Genomic DNA, 14,191 nt, shown 5'->3' on the forward strand with positions numbered 1-14,191 from the left:
TGTTCCTTAAGACAAATTATGTATGTGAGATGCTTATTCAAATTATTTTGTTGCTTTTAAGGTTAAATTAGAACAACCAAAATATGTCTAAAGTGGTAGATGTTGTGATGAAGATCATCATATTGATTATTGGTTTCTATGAGAAGGGGTGGATGCTGATTATGATGATTGTCTTTTAAGAAAATAGTCTTTTGAAGTGTTATTCTTCTGTCCCCACGTTGGAAGGCTTTTATGGAAAGATACAAAAATAGTTTACCGCCTTTTTATGACTATGGGACAATATTTCCAACGACCTTGTCTCGCGCTGTCATCATACAAATGGATTATCATCATGAAAATCAAAACCGTTCGTATGTATGAACCCAGTCTATTCTTGCTTTCGTCTTTCTATTTTAATTTATCATTCCTGGTGATGATGACAGTACTATAAATGATATGCATTTATTTCCCACATAAAACGTCAAATGGCAGGCTTAATTGTTTCAAATAACACCCAGTTCTTTATCATCTATAATACCTTTGTTTCTAAATAATTACTCCAACATCTAATGTAAGACATCAATGTCTTTGTCTGTGATATTGCTTACTGGTATGGCGTTTTCTACAATATACCTGTACCGCCCTGTGTGTTCTACTGAGTAATAGAAGTTTAGGGGGAAAAGCTGGTTTGGAACTGTTATATTAAAATTCGTAAATATTGGCCGAGTTTACTGCCGCTTCTACATCCTTTTAATTATTAGCTGTTTCTATACGTTTCCAAGAGAAATCGTGACGTACATAAATCAAGAGCAGATAAAAACACACTCTACCACGAATTGTTATTGTTATTATTCATGGAATTTGTATATTTAGGAAGTAAAATATCAAGTAAATAATACCCCCGTTGATCCATCTTCATTTCCAAATCGTTTGAATATTCTATAAGTTGCAAATTTGAACCTTAAATCAATAAGTAGAAAAGTTGCAAGACAGTTTGGGTAGCTGACTAAAAACATCGAGTTGGCAAACATTTTAGTACTGAAAGCAACAATATCCGTCTGGATATAAATATGAATGATTATGCTAGCCATGTGTTTAATAATTTGCTTTGTAAATGGAAGTATGACCTTGATAGCACCGCCATACAAATTAACAAATGGCAAATTGTGTTTTAGTCCGTCTATGACCCCGTGCATAACTCTCTCTGGTTAGGAAAAAGAAACAAATAGCGAAATATTAAAAAGAGTTCCATGACAGAGAAAACTTGTACTATTTACAATTAAGCATTAAACAAAACACAACTGAATATTAAGGTAATAGGTGCAGATTCATGTTCAATTTGAAATAATAATAAATACTTTCTGCCCTTTGCTTACCATCCGGCCTCATTGGTTAGTCCCTGTGTGTGTTGTATAGTTCCTCTGCGTACATACGCTCCACCTCGTAGATACAAACCTTGGGATCGTATACTGTCACATATTTCTGCACTTTGTGAACAGGGTAGACCTACGGGGAACCTCTAGTTGGCAGGCTCTGCAGCGTCGTCCAAGTTGCTGGAGCCGAGTTCAATAAAACAGCTTGACGGCTTTATGGCGTGGTTGACTATTGCGAGACCCCTTGGATCCCTTACCACGATTAGGCATATGACCATGTACGCCAGGAACTCTTGACGAGTCTCCGCGTTTCTGTGATAAGGCATTGATGTTCTCGGTCCTGCTTCTGATAAGAATAAGTTTCTGAGTTTGTCATTGTCTCCCAGTAATCGTCGGTGGGGGGGGGACGTCCTTTCCCTGCCAGAAGGCGACCTGGACTATATTACATAATTAGTCAATATTTTACACTCATCGTCGGATGTGTAAGACAGCTCGAACTCCTGGTCGTTTTACATATTTGGCAATGATATGTCAAATGTCCGCGAATGCTTACAGGCTACCCTCGGCAAGATTCAAGCGCAGACATGATTATACCTTCGGCAGGATGGTCTGCGTATCAACTGATTCATTCTCTACCAACATAGCTGGTTTGGTATCTTAGACGCGTCAGGCTGTCATTTAGACGCCCCGGCCTTCTCGGCACTCATCCTCATAATCTCAAGAAATGGGCCAAATATAGTTCGGCGGGTCATGGCCTGCACCTGACGGTTTAAGTCCTGATAAGCCCTCAAGAGCCGCAGATGGTCGACCCTGTCTCAAGAAACTAACCTTCTGCACAATTCAATTTTTAGAGCAAAACGCTTTCTAGACATTCAGTGCTAGAGCCCACTTCTTAACATTCTTGCCTGCGTGAAAACTATTTGCTACTCTATGTCAACATCAGTGTCTTTCGTTAGACAAGCAAACCCTTATCCATCTGAAAAGATCTTTGGGTCGTGAGTTGGCTGCACCATTGTCAAGCGCCTCCATTTCTTTGCCATCGGCAACTCAACTTGCGGGTTCATAATCATTGCAAATGATCTCTGACAGGGTGGTAAAACCATCGGAATAAGTTATTTCAGGGGTTCCACATGGCTAAAATGTTATATTGTATTTCTCACATATTGGTATCGATCAATCACTGATTTACCCGGAATGTCTGATTCAATTCCAACTCCATTTTGGGAGACAAGATTACCTCTAAATTTTTTAACTTTTCTGCAAGAGGTGCTATTTTGATAGCTGAACGTTTTTAGACATGTTTCCCGGGATGAGAGAAGTTTGCATTTGCTTCTCAAAAATTCTAACGAAACTTCCTTAGTTTCATATCCTGCCATTTTGCAAGTGAAACTAAACCATTACCCTTCATCAACAGACTCGAAATTGTGCAAAATTCAAGTTTGACTACTTGATTCTAACTTTGTACTCTTTTTGATACAAAAATATCATCATATTGTTGACCTAAACGTTTACCAGAGATATTCACTTGTTCTGTTTCATACGGGCACTTTATTACTCTTTCTGCTTTCTGCATTCAGTAAAGAAAAAAACCTTCGTCTCTTAACATTTAGACATACTGGTTCTGTATTAATTTTCCATGTGGCCCAATTTCACATGCTGAATTAAAAAGACTCCATTTGCTTCTCATATGCATCTAATAGTTTTGGTTAATGCTTCGATAGTTTGACAAATTCTTAGTCAATGTTGCTCACACAATCTTGATGTGAACTGAAGATACTTGCATCCATAATCCATTGATTCTCCGTTATGGTTCACTGCCATCTCAACTCTGTCTTTGTGGGTTCGAGTCTAAGATTCGGCCAATCTGGGTATGTGAGAAAAGTTGCCAGTAGCTTCTCATGGGTCCGTGATTCTTCCAGGGGTTCTCCCTCCGCCATTAATACTGGCTGTCATGCATATCCTATCATGTGTTGAAAAATGGCGTTCAACCCCACAACAACAACAACAACAACAACAACAATAACCCATTGATCTATGCTAACAAGAGATCACCTATATTTGTTTTGATACCTAATTGCTCTCAATCCATATGAGTACAGTCAAGTCATGTCTTCAATCATGAAAGTGTCACCTGTATGCTACAATATCTTCTTATTTGCACCATAAATACTGTCCGTGAAGCATTCTATTAGAATCAGGTCCATATTTAATTTACCCTCTCATTGATCATTCTAATAGATTTCTTTTCTTTTCAGGTGACCTAAGGATTCTGTTACATGAAAAACTGCTTTGAAAATATCCCAAATTTCCAAGGTGTGTTTTTCTCACGAGAAGATTTCAATATTTTCTCCTTTGCATGGCATCTCAAACGATTCAGTAAAAGTTCAAAATAATCACCACTCCTTTAATTACATTTTGAGTTCAATGTCAGACTGGCCTGAGGATCTATTCCGATATTTCTACATCAAGTTCTTTAACCAGCCTACCAGATAGTTTAGAAAATGTTCTTTCCCTTTTGTTTAGAGTAATAATTTGAAGATTATATTGTTTAGAATTTTCATACGTGAACATCATATGCTTAAAGTTTTGTGGAAACCTCTTATAACCATCAAATTGTAGCCTCAAGTTCGTCTACATTGCCATAACTCTCAAGCAAAAGAACTTGAAAGACCCCAATAAGGACAATCATCTGAGCAATCCTAGTAAGACAAGGAGAGTACCTACATGCATATTCTAAATAATTTATCTTCTGCCATTTTTATTAAAGTCAAATTGTTATTTTATCAACAATCCAACATAATAATTACATCAATCATTTACCTGGATTTTTAATTTTCTTTGTAGCTGTTTGATTTATATGGATGTCAGATATGGTGGCACTCTGCAGTTTAACATTTTGCACAGAATTACATTTTTAAAGAACATGAATTTCCCAGTTTCTCCTAACTGGCTAAACCGGCCATTTGAAAAAGACCATGTATATCTTATGCTAAACGTGCTTTTGATTCCTTTTAGTTTGGTGTATAGAATGCACAATTTGGCCTGAGTTCTGATGTGCACCAATCAAAACACTGGTAGCTCTGCTTGGTCATTTTCACTTCCATGACTTCTTAAGTGAATTGTTAAAAAAAGAGTTTATAACTTTCTTTGACTTTTAAATATTTTGTAAGTCGTTAATTGACTTTTCAGAAGCTAGCATTGTCTAATCTGACAAAATCTGTTTTCCCCTATTTTAATAATGCGAAAGAAAGTGTACTTTTGACTAATTCAGGTTGATTTTTCAAGCATATGGGAGAAGTCATTTCGGTTAGCTGTGTGTTTAGTTCATGTACATTTTGCACAAATACAATATCCAAAGAAATTTCAGCCACAGTACATGAAAGTAACACTGTGCATGTTGAAATGCCAACAACTGCACCTTATCATAGGTAGGTCAGACAATTTAGGAGTATCATGTCTTCAGTGTTTGGTGGGCTTGAACCACGTAGCCATTGGTCTGAAGCCTAAAAGCAGTTGATGTGTCCCTGAATCAAAGACCCAGCACATATAACCATTCCGTTACTGAGGCACCCGGATGCATAATCAAACATATAAAGGCATGGGTAATACATCAAAATACAAGGATATAACATCTTGGCAAGTCTATTAATGAACAGACTGGCAACCTCAAAATCCACTGGATTAAAGGGTTAATTATACAGCTGCTAAAAGATCAAAGTACGGTTAAATCTAATTTATGCAATGCAAATTTTGCTGCTAAGAGATGTTAATTGTTAGGTTGAGATTCTTTTAAAAGAAATTATTTCTATTTATAGCTTTGTGAATCTGATACAAGTAATGTTGCATAAATGAAACAAGAGTGTAAACAACCTATTTATTAAGTGGTGTCATTTTTTGTACAAAAGCTTAAAATTCTTTTATCATAATATTTTTCAAATTTTAAAAATCTTTTCATTTTTTAAAAGTCCACCCTAGGATACATTTATTGGTACAAAACAAATGTTCTCCTGTGCTAAAGTGTCTGACAATAATCTGCATTTATGGATTAGCACCATTCAAACAAATTTAGTCCAGGATACGTTGCATCAAATTTGGTCAAATTCTGTTTAGTGGTTTCCAAACAAAGTTTGAAGACTGACCTATTTTGATAAATGGCAGCCATATTTTATTGTGGACTAGCATAATTTGTATAAATCTTACAGCTCTTTATGCCTGTATTGCTTCTGTCAAATTTATTTAAAGTTCTGCAAAACATATCGTCATCAGAAATTGCTGCAAGTTTTTTTTTCATCCTTTTTTATTAATGGTAATCAAATATATTTCATGGTGATCAGCATCATTTGTAAAACTCTAAAAGGCCATCATGGAAGGATATTCTTATGTTTGGTCACATTTTGTTGTGGGAATTTTATTTTTTAGATTATATTTAAAAGTGTTTCTGTTGAGCACATTTGCATGGCGTTTATGCCTGCTCCCTGTACATAATGGTGCAGGTATCTGCCTTTAGCCACGTGAGGTAAAACAAAAGAAAGCAATGTGCAATAATTTTAGTTCTAATTTCAGTGGTAGTCTTGCTATGGTGCTGAATAAAAGTTTCCAGACAGAACGAGAGAGAGAGAGAGAGAGAGAGGACAACAAACGGCTGATTTAGTGAAATGAAAGCCTATCTTGCAAGGGCAAAGGAGGGATAAACAACATTAATCAATTTTGAACATAAAACCTTAATGAGGACATGAACGGTAGTCTGTCATACAAGTCACAATGAAACATTTCCAATATCGATCCAGAACCATTTTTAAAGCTCACATGGCCTTCAGCTAGGATTTTAGTTTTCAACAAAGTAACACACGTAGGCTATTTAGTGCTGAGACAGCTGGAGTAAAGTGCCTTGCCCAAGGAAGGAGAAATATTCTCAAAACTTCTGAACTTTTAGTGAAAATAAAGCACGTGCATTATCATGATAATTTTATTGATAATCAACAATCACAATATTTGTGAACAAGGCATAAACTATAAGAAAGCATATTCCTGTCAAAAAACACGAGAAGAAAACAATAATGAATTTTGTAAATTCCATTTCAAACTTTGGTAACTGTAGGCCATTGTAGTGGAACACTGACATAAATAAATAATACATACTGATGAATTACCTTTCATTAAACAGCATCATTTTCAAAAAAGAAACTTCCGTATTTTCAAGTGTATTTTGCTTAGTTCGTTTTAAATAGTAAATGTTTCAAATTCATATGTCTGATGACTTCTTTAAGTATGTACATTTCCTGCCAAAATTGCATTTTTCAGGATCCCATTACCATTTCATCACATTTCATCATGATTTTGGTATGTTTTTATGAAGTCAGCAAGGTACAAATTTGAAGTCCTATTGATACTGTAAGATGATATGACAGAGATAAGTCTATCTATTAAAATGTATTTTTTATCCGATTTTAGGGACATAAATCGAAGCTAGTCTTTTGACAGTACAGTGCTTCAGAAGTATCACAGGTATGCTTCTAACCTACTTATGAAATATTTCCGAAGGCATAGAAATTATTATAAGGAAAAACAGTTTTTATCACAATTTCAGCCAGTTTACAAGCACAAAAGCTTGCAAAATCCTAATAAGATTTAAAGTTATTGATGAAAAAATCATGAATAAAAAAATGTATGAGGCGTAAATAAATTAGACAATATATGTGTATCATGAAATTGACATATATCAATGTTATGAATCCAACAAAGTGTTCCAAACAATCAATTTGGAAGATATATAATAATTTCTGGAGATTTCTGGCCTTGTTATGTACTTGTTGAAAGTTAATTTTATTTCTCAATTATATTATGTTGCATGTCCAACTAATGGAGGTTCCAAATCTTAGAGGTAAGCGGGAGAAGAATATACCATATAAAATGTTGTGAAAAGTACAGACTTTATTAAATTTTCTCCTTTCGAAGAATGTGATCTGATTTCTCTGTAAATATTGTAAGAAGCACTACCATTAAGTCCAATTACAATTCTTTCTTCTTCAAGTTGCAATCTTTTGAGTCTTAATAATGTAATGGCTGATCAATTATCCCACATCATATCAGCAAACCCTAGCAGAGGGCGTGTATAAGGTAAATTCTTTATGTTTTCTGAACTACATTGTTTTTAACAGACCTCAAAATACTTAGCATTGTAGATGAATTTAAAGAGATATTATCAACATGTTTCAGAGTTAGCAAATGTCATTCAAGGTGTTTATGATGCTCAACAAAGTGAAAATCTCATTCTGAAACTCAAGCTTGGGAAACACTGGGTCTAATTTGTTGGAGAAGATCATAACTTCAGTCTTTGATGTGTTAAAAGTTACTAACCATTGCTTGGACCATTGGTCTATAGTTTTGAAAATGTGATGAACATTTCAAATGTATGACATTCCACATTAAGATTAAAACCACAACACATTGATATTTCATTAAAAACAAAAGAGAAAAAAGTGATCAAAATCAAAAGAAAGACACATAACATTGAAAACTAATTAAAATATGAAAAATGCACTCTGCAATAATTAGTTACATCTGAAATTGGCATACTATAGACTTTATGATTGCTATAAACAATGAATTTGAAGACCCAACAAAAGTATGAGGTGTAAAAAATAGACAATACTAGACTGTATGTTTAAGCATATATACAGCTGAAAATGATCTCAACATTTAAAATGTCAAACATACCATATTAACAGAATAACCACAACAATTCTACCTTTCTTACCGCCCCCCCCCACCAACAAAAAAAAAATAACCCCTGAAACAACAGGTGAACCAAATCTAAACAGTAACACAAGAGTAAAAAAAAAAATAAAATATTATCAACACATTCAATGCATATTCACATTTTTTTGGTATAATAGATATGTTATAATTGCTGCACACCATGAATCTGAAGACCCGACAAATGACAGTGCTATACAGTAGTCCCCCCTCCTGAATGGCCCCACTGAGTAGCGGCCACCTGCTTTTTACGGCCAGAAACTCTTGGCCCCGATGAGTTTGTATTTAAAAGTACCTCTCAAGAACGGCCACTTATTTTTCTTCAAATGTATCCAGAACCAATAATTAATTCGTGACATAAGGCAACTAATCAGAATATCTCTGTCGTCAATACATGTGTCCCAATGTCAAATTTACATTACTGAAAGAAGTGTTGACTAAAGTACATGTAACAGTAAGATTAATAGCATATCATTGTTATTAAAGCCAGTGTTTACAGGAAATGAGTTTAACAATGGTATGATGGAGTTTTGGGCTTCACACATCTATCTAGTCCGAGTTTCCTCTGACCCTTGCCACCCCATTTTTGATATTTGAACATTTATATTGGGGTGTAGGGTCAGAGTCCATTGCCTATCAAAAAGTTGGCCGACATCATTAGGTATCGGCATAGGGTAGCCGCTTTCTAACTGGCCTAGTAAACTTTATCGACCTTTCTTCAAATATACTTGCATGAAATCGATAGGAATATGATTTATTTTCTCAAAAATCACGAGCACAGCATTCATTATATCTTTAATCCGCTGACAACCAAGACGCAAATTACACCATTGCTAGTGTTGTTTAGGTAAACAAAACAAACATGAATGAAAGTCACGTAATCTTTATAGAGCAATGAAAGAACACAAACTTCTCAAATATTTATTCTGAAAACATGACCAGTAATCTGTAAATATTTCAGCAACTTGAAGAAAACTAGATTCACGAAGCAGAGGACACATCTCAATGCAGTTGTCATGTGTTACCTACAAACCATCGCTCGCACATGCTTACTGGTTGAAAATGGTTTTCTCCACCCTGCTGCAGTACCAACCGAATCTGGTCATTGTTCTCAGAATACATATATTGAGAACTAATTGTGCAATATATATATTTACAAACATTATGTGACTTCTGTGTAATATTTTCAAATTCTATGTACTAGTTAATATCACATGACTCTCTGACCTCTGATGTCATTGACATTTAGGATGCGAGATTTGTATAGTCATGTGACTCGGAATGCAAATGGCGAGATCCAAGTCAAATTTCAGCGATGATGTACTTTAGTCTCGAATGTCATTGGATTAAAGACACAACAAATGATATGCTCATGATTTTTGAGAAAATAAATCATATTCCTATCGAATTCATGCAGATATATCTTGATGAAAAGTCATTCAAGTTTGATAGGCCGGCAAGTAAGCAGCTACCTATGCCGACAGCAAATAGTGTTGGCGAATTCCAACTTTTTGATAGACACTGGACTCTGACCCTACATCCCAACATAAATGTCCAAATATCAAAAATGGGGTGGCAAGGGTCAGAGGAAACTTGGACTAACATCTGTCGAGTTCTTCTCTTTGATAATTACAACGGGACGTAATTGTCAAGATCATTACAGGGTCAGCATAGGCTAAAAACAGATTGTGTATTAACACATACACACAGAAATTAGCTTTGGCCTTGAGAAAAACAGGGTACCAGACAAAGACTGAAAAATCAGGTAACAACACATTATCGCTTCATTTACTAAGAAAGCATTTTGTCCACTTGATAAAAGTTTTGGTATGCATAATTAAATCACATACAGTTAGCAACATCCAAAAAAATCATTACCAAACATTAACATGTCATCACGTAAACAAAGGCGTGTTTTATTAGACGAAAGTTGGTTATTCTACTTGACAAAAAGACTCGAATAAAACAATCTTAGGTTGAAAAGACTCAAAAATGTCATAACCGATAAGGAGGTTATTCAGTAGCAGTGGGAAAATGAAGCAAATAGAAAGAGAATTATGTTTGTACCAATATTTAAATGACGTTTTTGAATGGTTTTGCAATGTGCATGACAACTATACCCGCTCGCATATCACGCTTATGCCAAATATAAGAACTATTAAGTTACATTCAGCTGGGATAAGACTGGAACTGACTCTATGACGGATGGAGAACAAAACCGCAAGGACGTCTCCATCACGATTGCGGAACTCCTGACACCAAAAGCATGGATCAGAGTTGGATGCTGGAACGTGCGAGCGCTCAACCAGACTAGAAAACTGGCACAAGCAGTGAGCGAGTTGAATCACTACAAATTGACCCTCATGGGTGTAACAGAAGCACGATGGACAGGTGCCGGAAGCAGAAGCTGAACTCCGGAGAAGTCATCATCTGGTCTTGAAGGAAGGACAATGACCACCGGGAGGAGGTCGCCATCATTATCAGCAAAAACAAGACCAACACCGTACTACAGTGGAAACCAGTGAACGAGCGCCTGATGTACGTCAGGATGAACTCCATGTACGCCAAGCTGTCTGTTGTTGTGGCATATACACCAATAGACGACGCGGAAGAAGAGGACAAAGACACCTTCTACGACGCTCTTCAAGCCGTTTTAGAGGACGTCCCTCGACGTGACGTGTTGTTGCTACTTGGCAAATTCAACGCTAGGGTCGGATGCGACAATAAAGACAGAAAGAGGACCATGTGGCGCCTTGGAGTAGGTGTGATGACCGACAACAAGGAAAGACTCGTCATCTTTTTTGAAGAGAATGACTTGGTCATAGGAGGGACCCTGTTCGAGCACAAGGACATCCACAAGCTCACATGGACGTCACCAGACGGCAGAACTCAGAACCAGATCGACCACATCATCATCAACGGCCGATGGAAACACTCCTTGCAGGACGTGCGAGTGATGCGGCACGCTGACATGGGTAGCAACCTTCTTCTGGTGGCCAAGGTGACTTTGAAGCTTAGGAAAATTAGGATAGGGGTGTCCAGAAATCAGCGCTTCGATGTGGCCAAGCTGAAAGATCCAAAAGTGAAGGAAGAGTTTAGGCTGGCCTAAAGCAATAGGTTTAGTGTTCTAGAAGATGAGACAGCGCTGATCATCGACAATTTCAACAGAGCAATGAAGGAAGCATGATAAGTGGTTTTACGTTATAGGAATAGCAAAAGACAGAGTGGATATCAGGAGAGACATGGACTCGCAAAGACGAGAGAAGACAGATTAAGAAGAGAAGTTTGGACTCCAAGTCACCAAGACTGAAAGAGAGAATTTCGAAGGAGTATAGTGGAAAAGACAAGGAGGTAAAGAAATCAGCAAGGAGAGACAGGAGAGAATACACAGAGAGACTGGCAAAGGAGGCGGAGGCAGCAGTAGAGCAGAAAGACATGTAGACGGTGTACCAGAACACCAAGAAGCTGAAGGGCGACTACGGCCAGCACCACAACCTCCCAGGGAAAGATGAAGATAGAACTCGTGTCACAGTGGAGGAGGAGAAGCTGAAGAGATGGAAGCAACACTTTGAGTCCATACTGAATAGCCCAGACCCACCAGTACATGCTGACATTCCTGAAACAGAGGAAGACTTTGACATCAACTGCGACGACATTACTGTTGAGGAGGTCAAGCAGGCCATCCACAATCTGAAGAATGGGAAGGCACCTGGCGATGATGGAGTATGTCCAGAGATGCTGAAGGCAGAAGACACAAAGACACCGCAGCTTCTTTGCCAGTGTCCCCAAAAGATCTGGGATAGTGAAGAAGCACCGAATGACTGGAAAACAGGAATCATCGTCAAACTTCTCAAGAAAGGAGATCTGGGGAACCGCAACAACTGGCGAGGAATCACCTTACTATCCATCTCCAGTAAGATTTTCAGTCGCATCATTCTCCAACTCATCACAACAGCTGTGGACGGCATCCTACGCCAGGAACAGGCAGGCTTTAGGAAGGGCAAATCCTGCATTGACTACATCTTTGTTCTGAGACAGATCCTTAAGCAGTCCCAAGAGTGGAATGGATCCCTTTATGTGGTCTTTGTGGATTTTGAGAAGGCCTTCGACATCCTGCACCGAGCTTCTCTGTTTAAGATTCTACGACACTACGGCATCCCCCAGAAACTTGTCAACGTCATCTTGGCCCTGTACGAGAACTTTGAGTGCAGAGTTATCCACAACAACCTACTCACTGAACCATCTAACGTGGAAACAGGAGTGAAACAAGGATGCATTCTCTCAGCGTTCCTCTTCTCACTGGCCATTGACTGGATCATGCGCCGCACCACAGAGGGCAGAAGGCAAGGAATACAATGGACGCTGACCTCAATGCTGGATGACCTGGATTATGCCGACGACATCGGGTTGCTGGCAAGGAGACACCAGGATATCCAACAGAAGACACAACAGTTGGTACAGACAGCAAGCACTATAGGGCTTCGAGTCAATATAGAGAAGACACAAGTCTTGAGGAAGAACACTAGAGTGGGCGACCCAATCACCATCAACGACCAGCCTCTGCATGAAGGAGACGAATTCAGGTACCTGGGCAGCAAGGACACCACGGAAGGAGATTGTACAAGGGAAGTCACCACAAGAATCAGCAAGGCCAACAAGGCCTTCGCAATGCTGAAGCCCATCTGGAGGACAACAAACCTCAGCGCCTACACGAAGATCCGTATCTTTAAGAGCAACGTGCTAAGCGTCCTTTTGTACGGGTCAGAGTGTTGGAAGACCACTGCTAACATAGAACGCAAGCTCGAAGTTTTCCAGACCAAGTGCCTGCAACGGATCATAAGGATCTTCTGGCCAAACATGATCTCGAACGAGGAACTCCAGCAAGTACCATTGCTGAGACCATTGCAACTCGTCGATGGAGATGGACGGCCACATCTGCAGAATGCCCCCTGACTCACTACCAAGGGTGGCAATGAGATGGACTTCACAGGGAAAAAGGTACCTTGGCAGACCCAAAGAGGCCTCACCCTGCAGACCGCCCCCATAACAGCAGCCAACAGACCAAAATGGTGCTCCCTTGCGTCACCTCAAGCACCAGACGGTGCAGAGAGGATTGATTGATTGGGATAAGTCTATTCTTATAACAAGAAGAACCTTTTTATTAATTAATGTTACTTTAAAACTAAGATATTAAATGAAGATATTAAATACTTTAAAGTATATAGCCTTCTTACTATGTACATTACATATACTTCTCACAAAAAAGTGAATCAGATTGGAATCCTTCTCTAATTAAATACTTTTAACAGTAAAATAATATTCTCTTTATAGATGGATTATGATTACATGTCAGATCTATACAATGTTTTATTTTGTATCTCACTAATAATGGGAACTCAATTATGGAAAATATTTCCATTTGCATAATCTAAATTACTACATGAGTTAATAATATTCAGGCAAAACATATAGTCATCTTCGTTTTAATTAATACTCTACAGACTGGACAATGCTGTAAAGCAATACTGCAGTTGGTACAAGTCACAATATGGCTACAAGGCATAAAAGCCACACTCATTTTGTTGACAAAGCATATCTTACAAAGGGCAGCTTGATGCAGTTCCTGCTTCTCTTTCATAGTTTCTAAATAAAGACTGGGGTTGATGCTCCGACAGCGCCTCTGCTTTCTCAAGCACTGGGTCTGCAAAGAAGGCAGAGTGATCTGAACGATTATTATTCTGAGACAAATTACCCCAAAATCATAATAGTGCAAGCCGTTCTAAAAACATCCTAAGGAATAACTGTGTACCAATTTTTTTCATGAAAGTCAGACTTATGAGCTCATTAAATGCATCTAGAAAAATATACAAAAATATCAATAAATTATTAAGCAAGTGAACTGTTAACATTTAATCCATGTAACACAATGATGTAAAATATCTTACCAGTCTAATGTGAAACGAAAATTGTTTCTCCATCACTGCACATTGAGAGAAAGAGGTAGGATACTCATAATGGATTTCAGATTGTTCACTCTGTACTATGGTCATGGATAAAGAACATGAAATTAAACATATTTGGAA

General features: G+C 37.8%; 1 protein-coding gene across 1 annotated transcript; it reads left to right on the forward strand.

The window, feature by feature from the left end:
* The first annotated feature begins 10,656 nt into the window (after positions 1–10,656).
* Positions 10,657–11,217, forward strand: LOC149793485 (protein CFDP2-like). Its single transcript, XM_089969003.1, has one exon. The coding sequence runs from the start codon at positions 10,657–10,659 to the stop codon at positions 11,215–11,217; it is 561 nt and encodes a 186-aa protein (XP_089825129.1).
* The last annotated feature ends 2,974 nt before the right edge of the window (positions 11,218–14,191 follow it).

The sequence above is a fragment of the Sinohyriopsis cumingii genome, chromosome 8, assembly GCF_028554795.1.
Source record: "Sinohyriopsis cumingii isolate HCF-2022 chromosome 8, ASM2855479v2, whole genome shotgun sequence".
NCBI classification, from domain to species: Eukaryota; Metazoa; Mollusca; class Bivalvia; order Unionida; family Unionidae; genus Sinohyriopsis; species Sinohyriopsis cumingii.

Coding starts and splice junctions, on each gene's coding strand:
- LOC149793485 (XM_089969003.1), top strand. CDS start 10,657: ATGAACTCCATGTACGCCAAGCTGTCTGTTGTTGTGGCATATACACCA.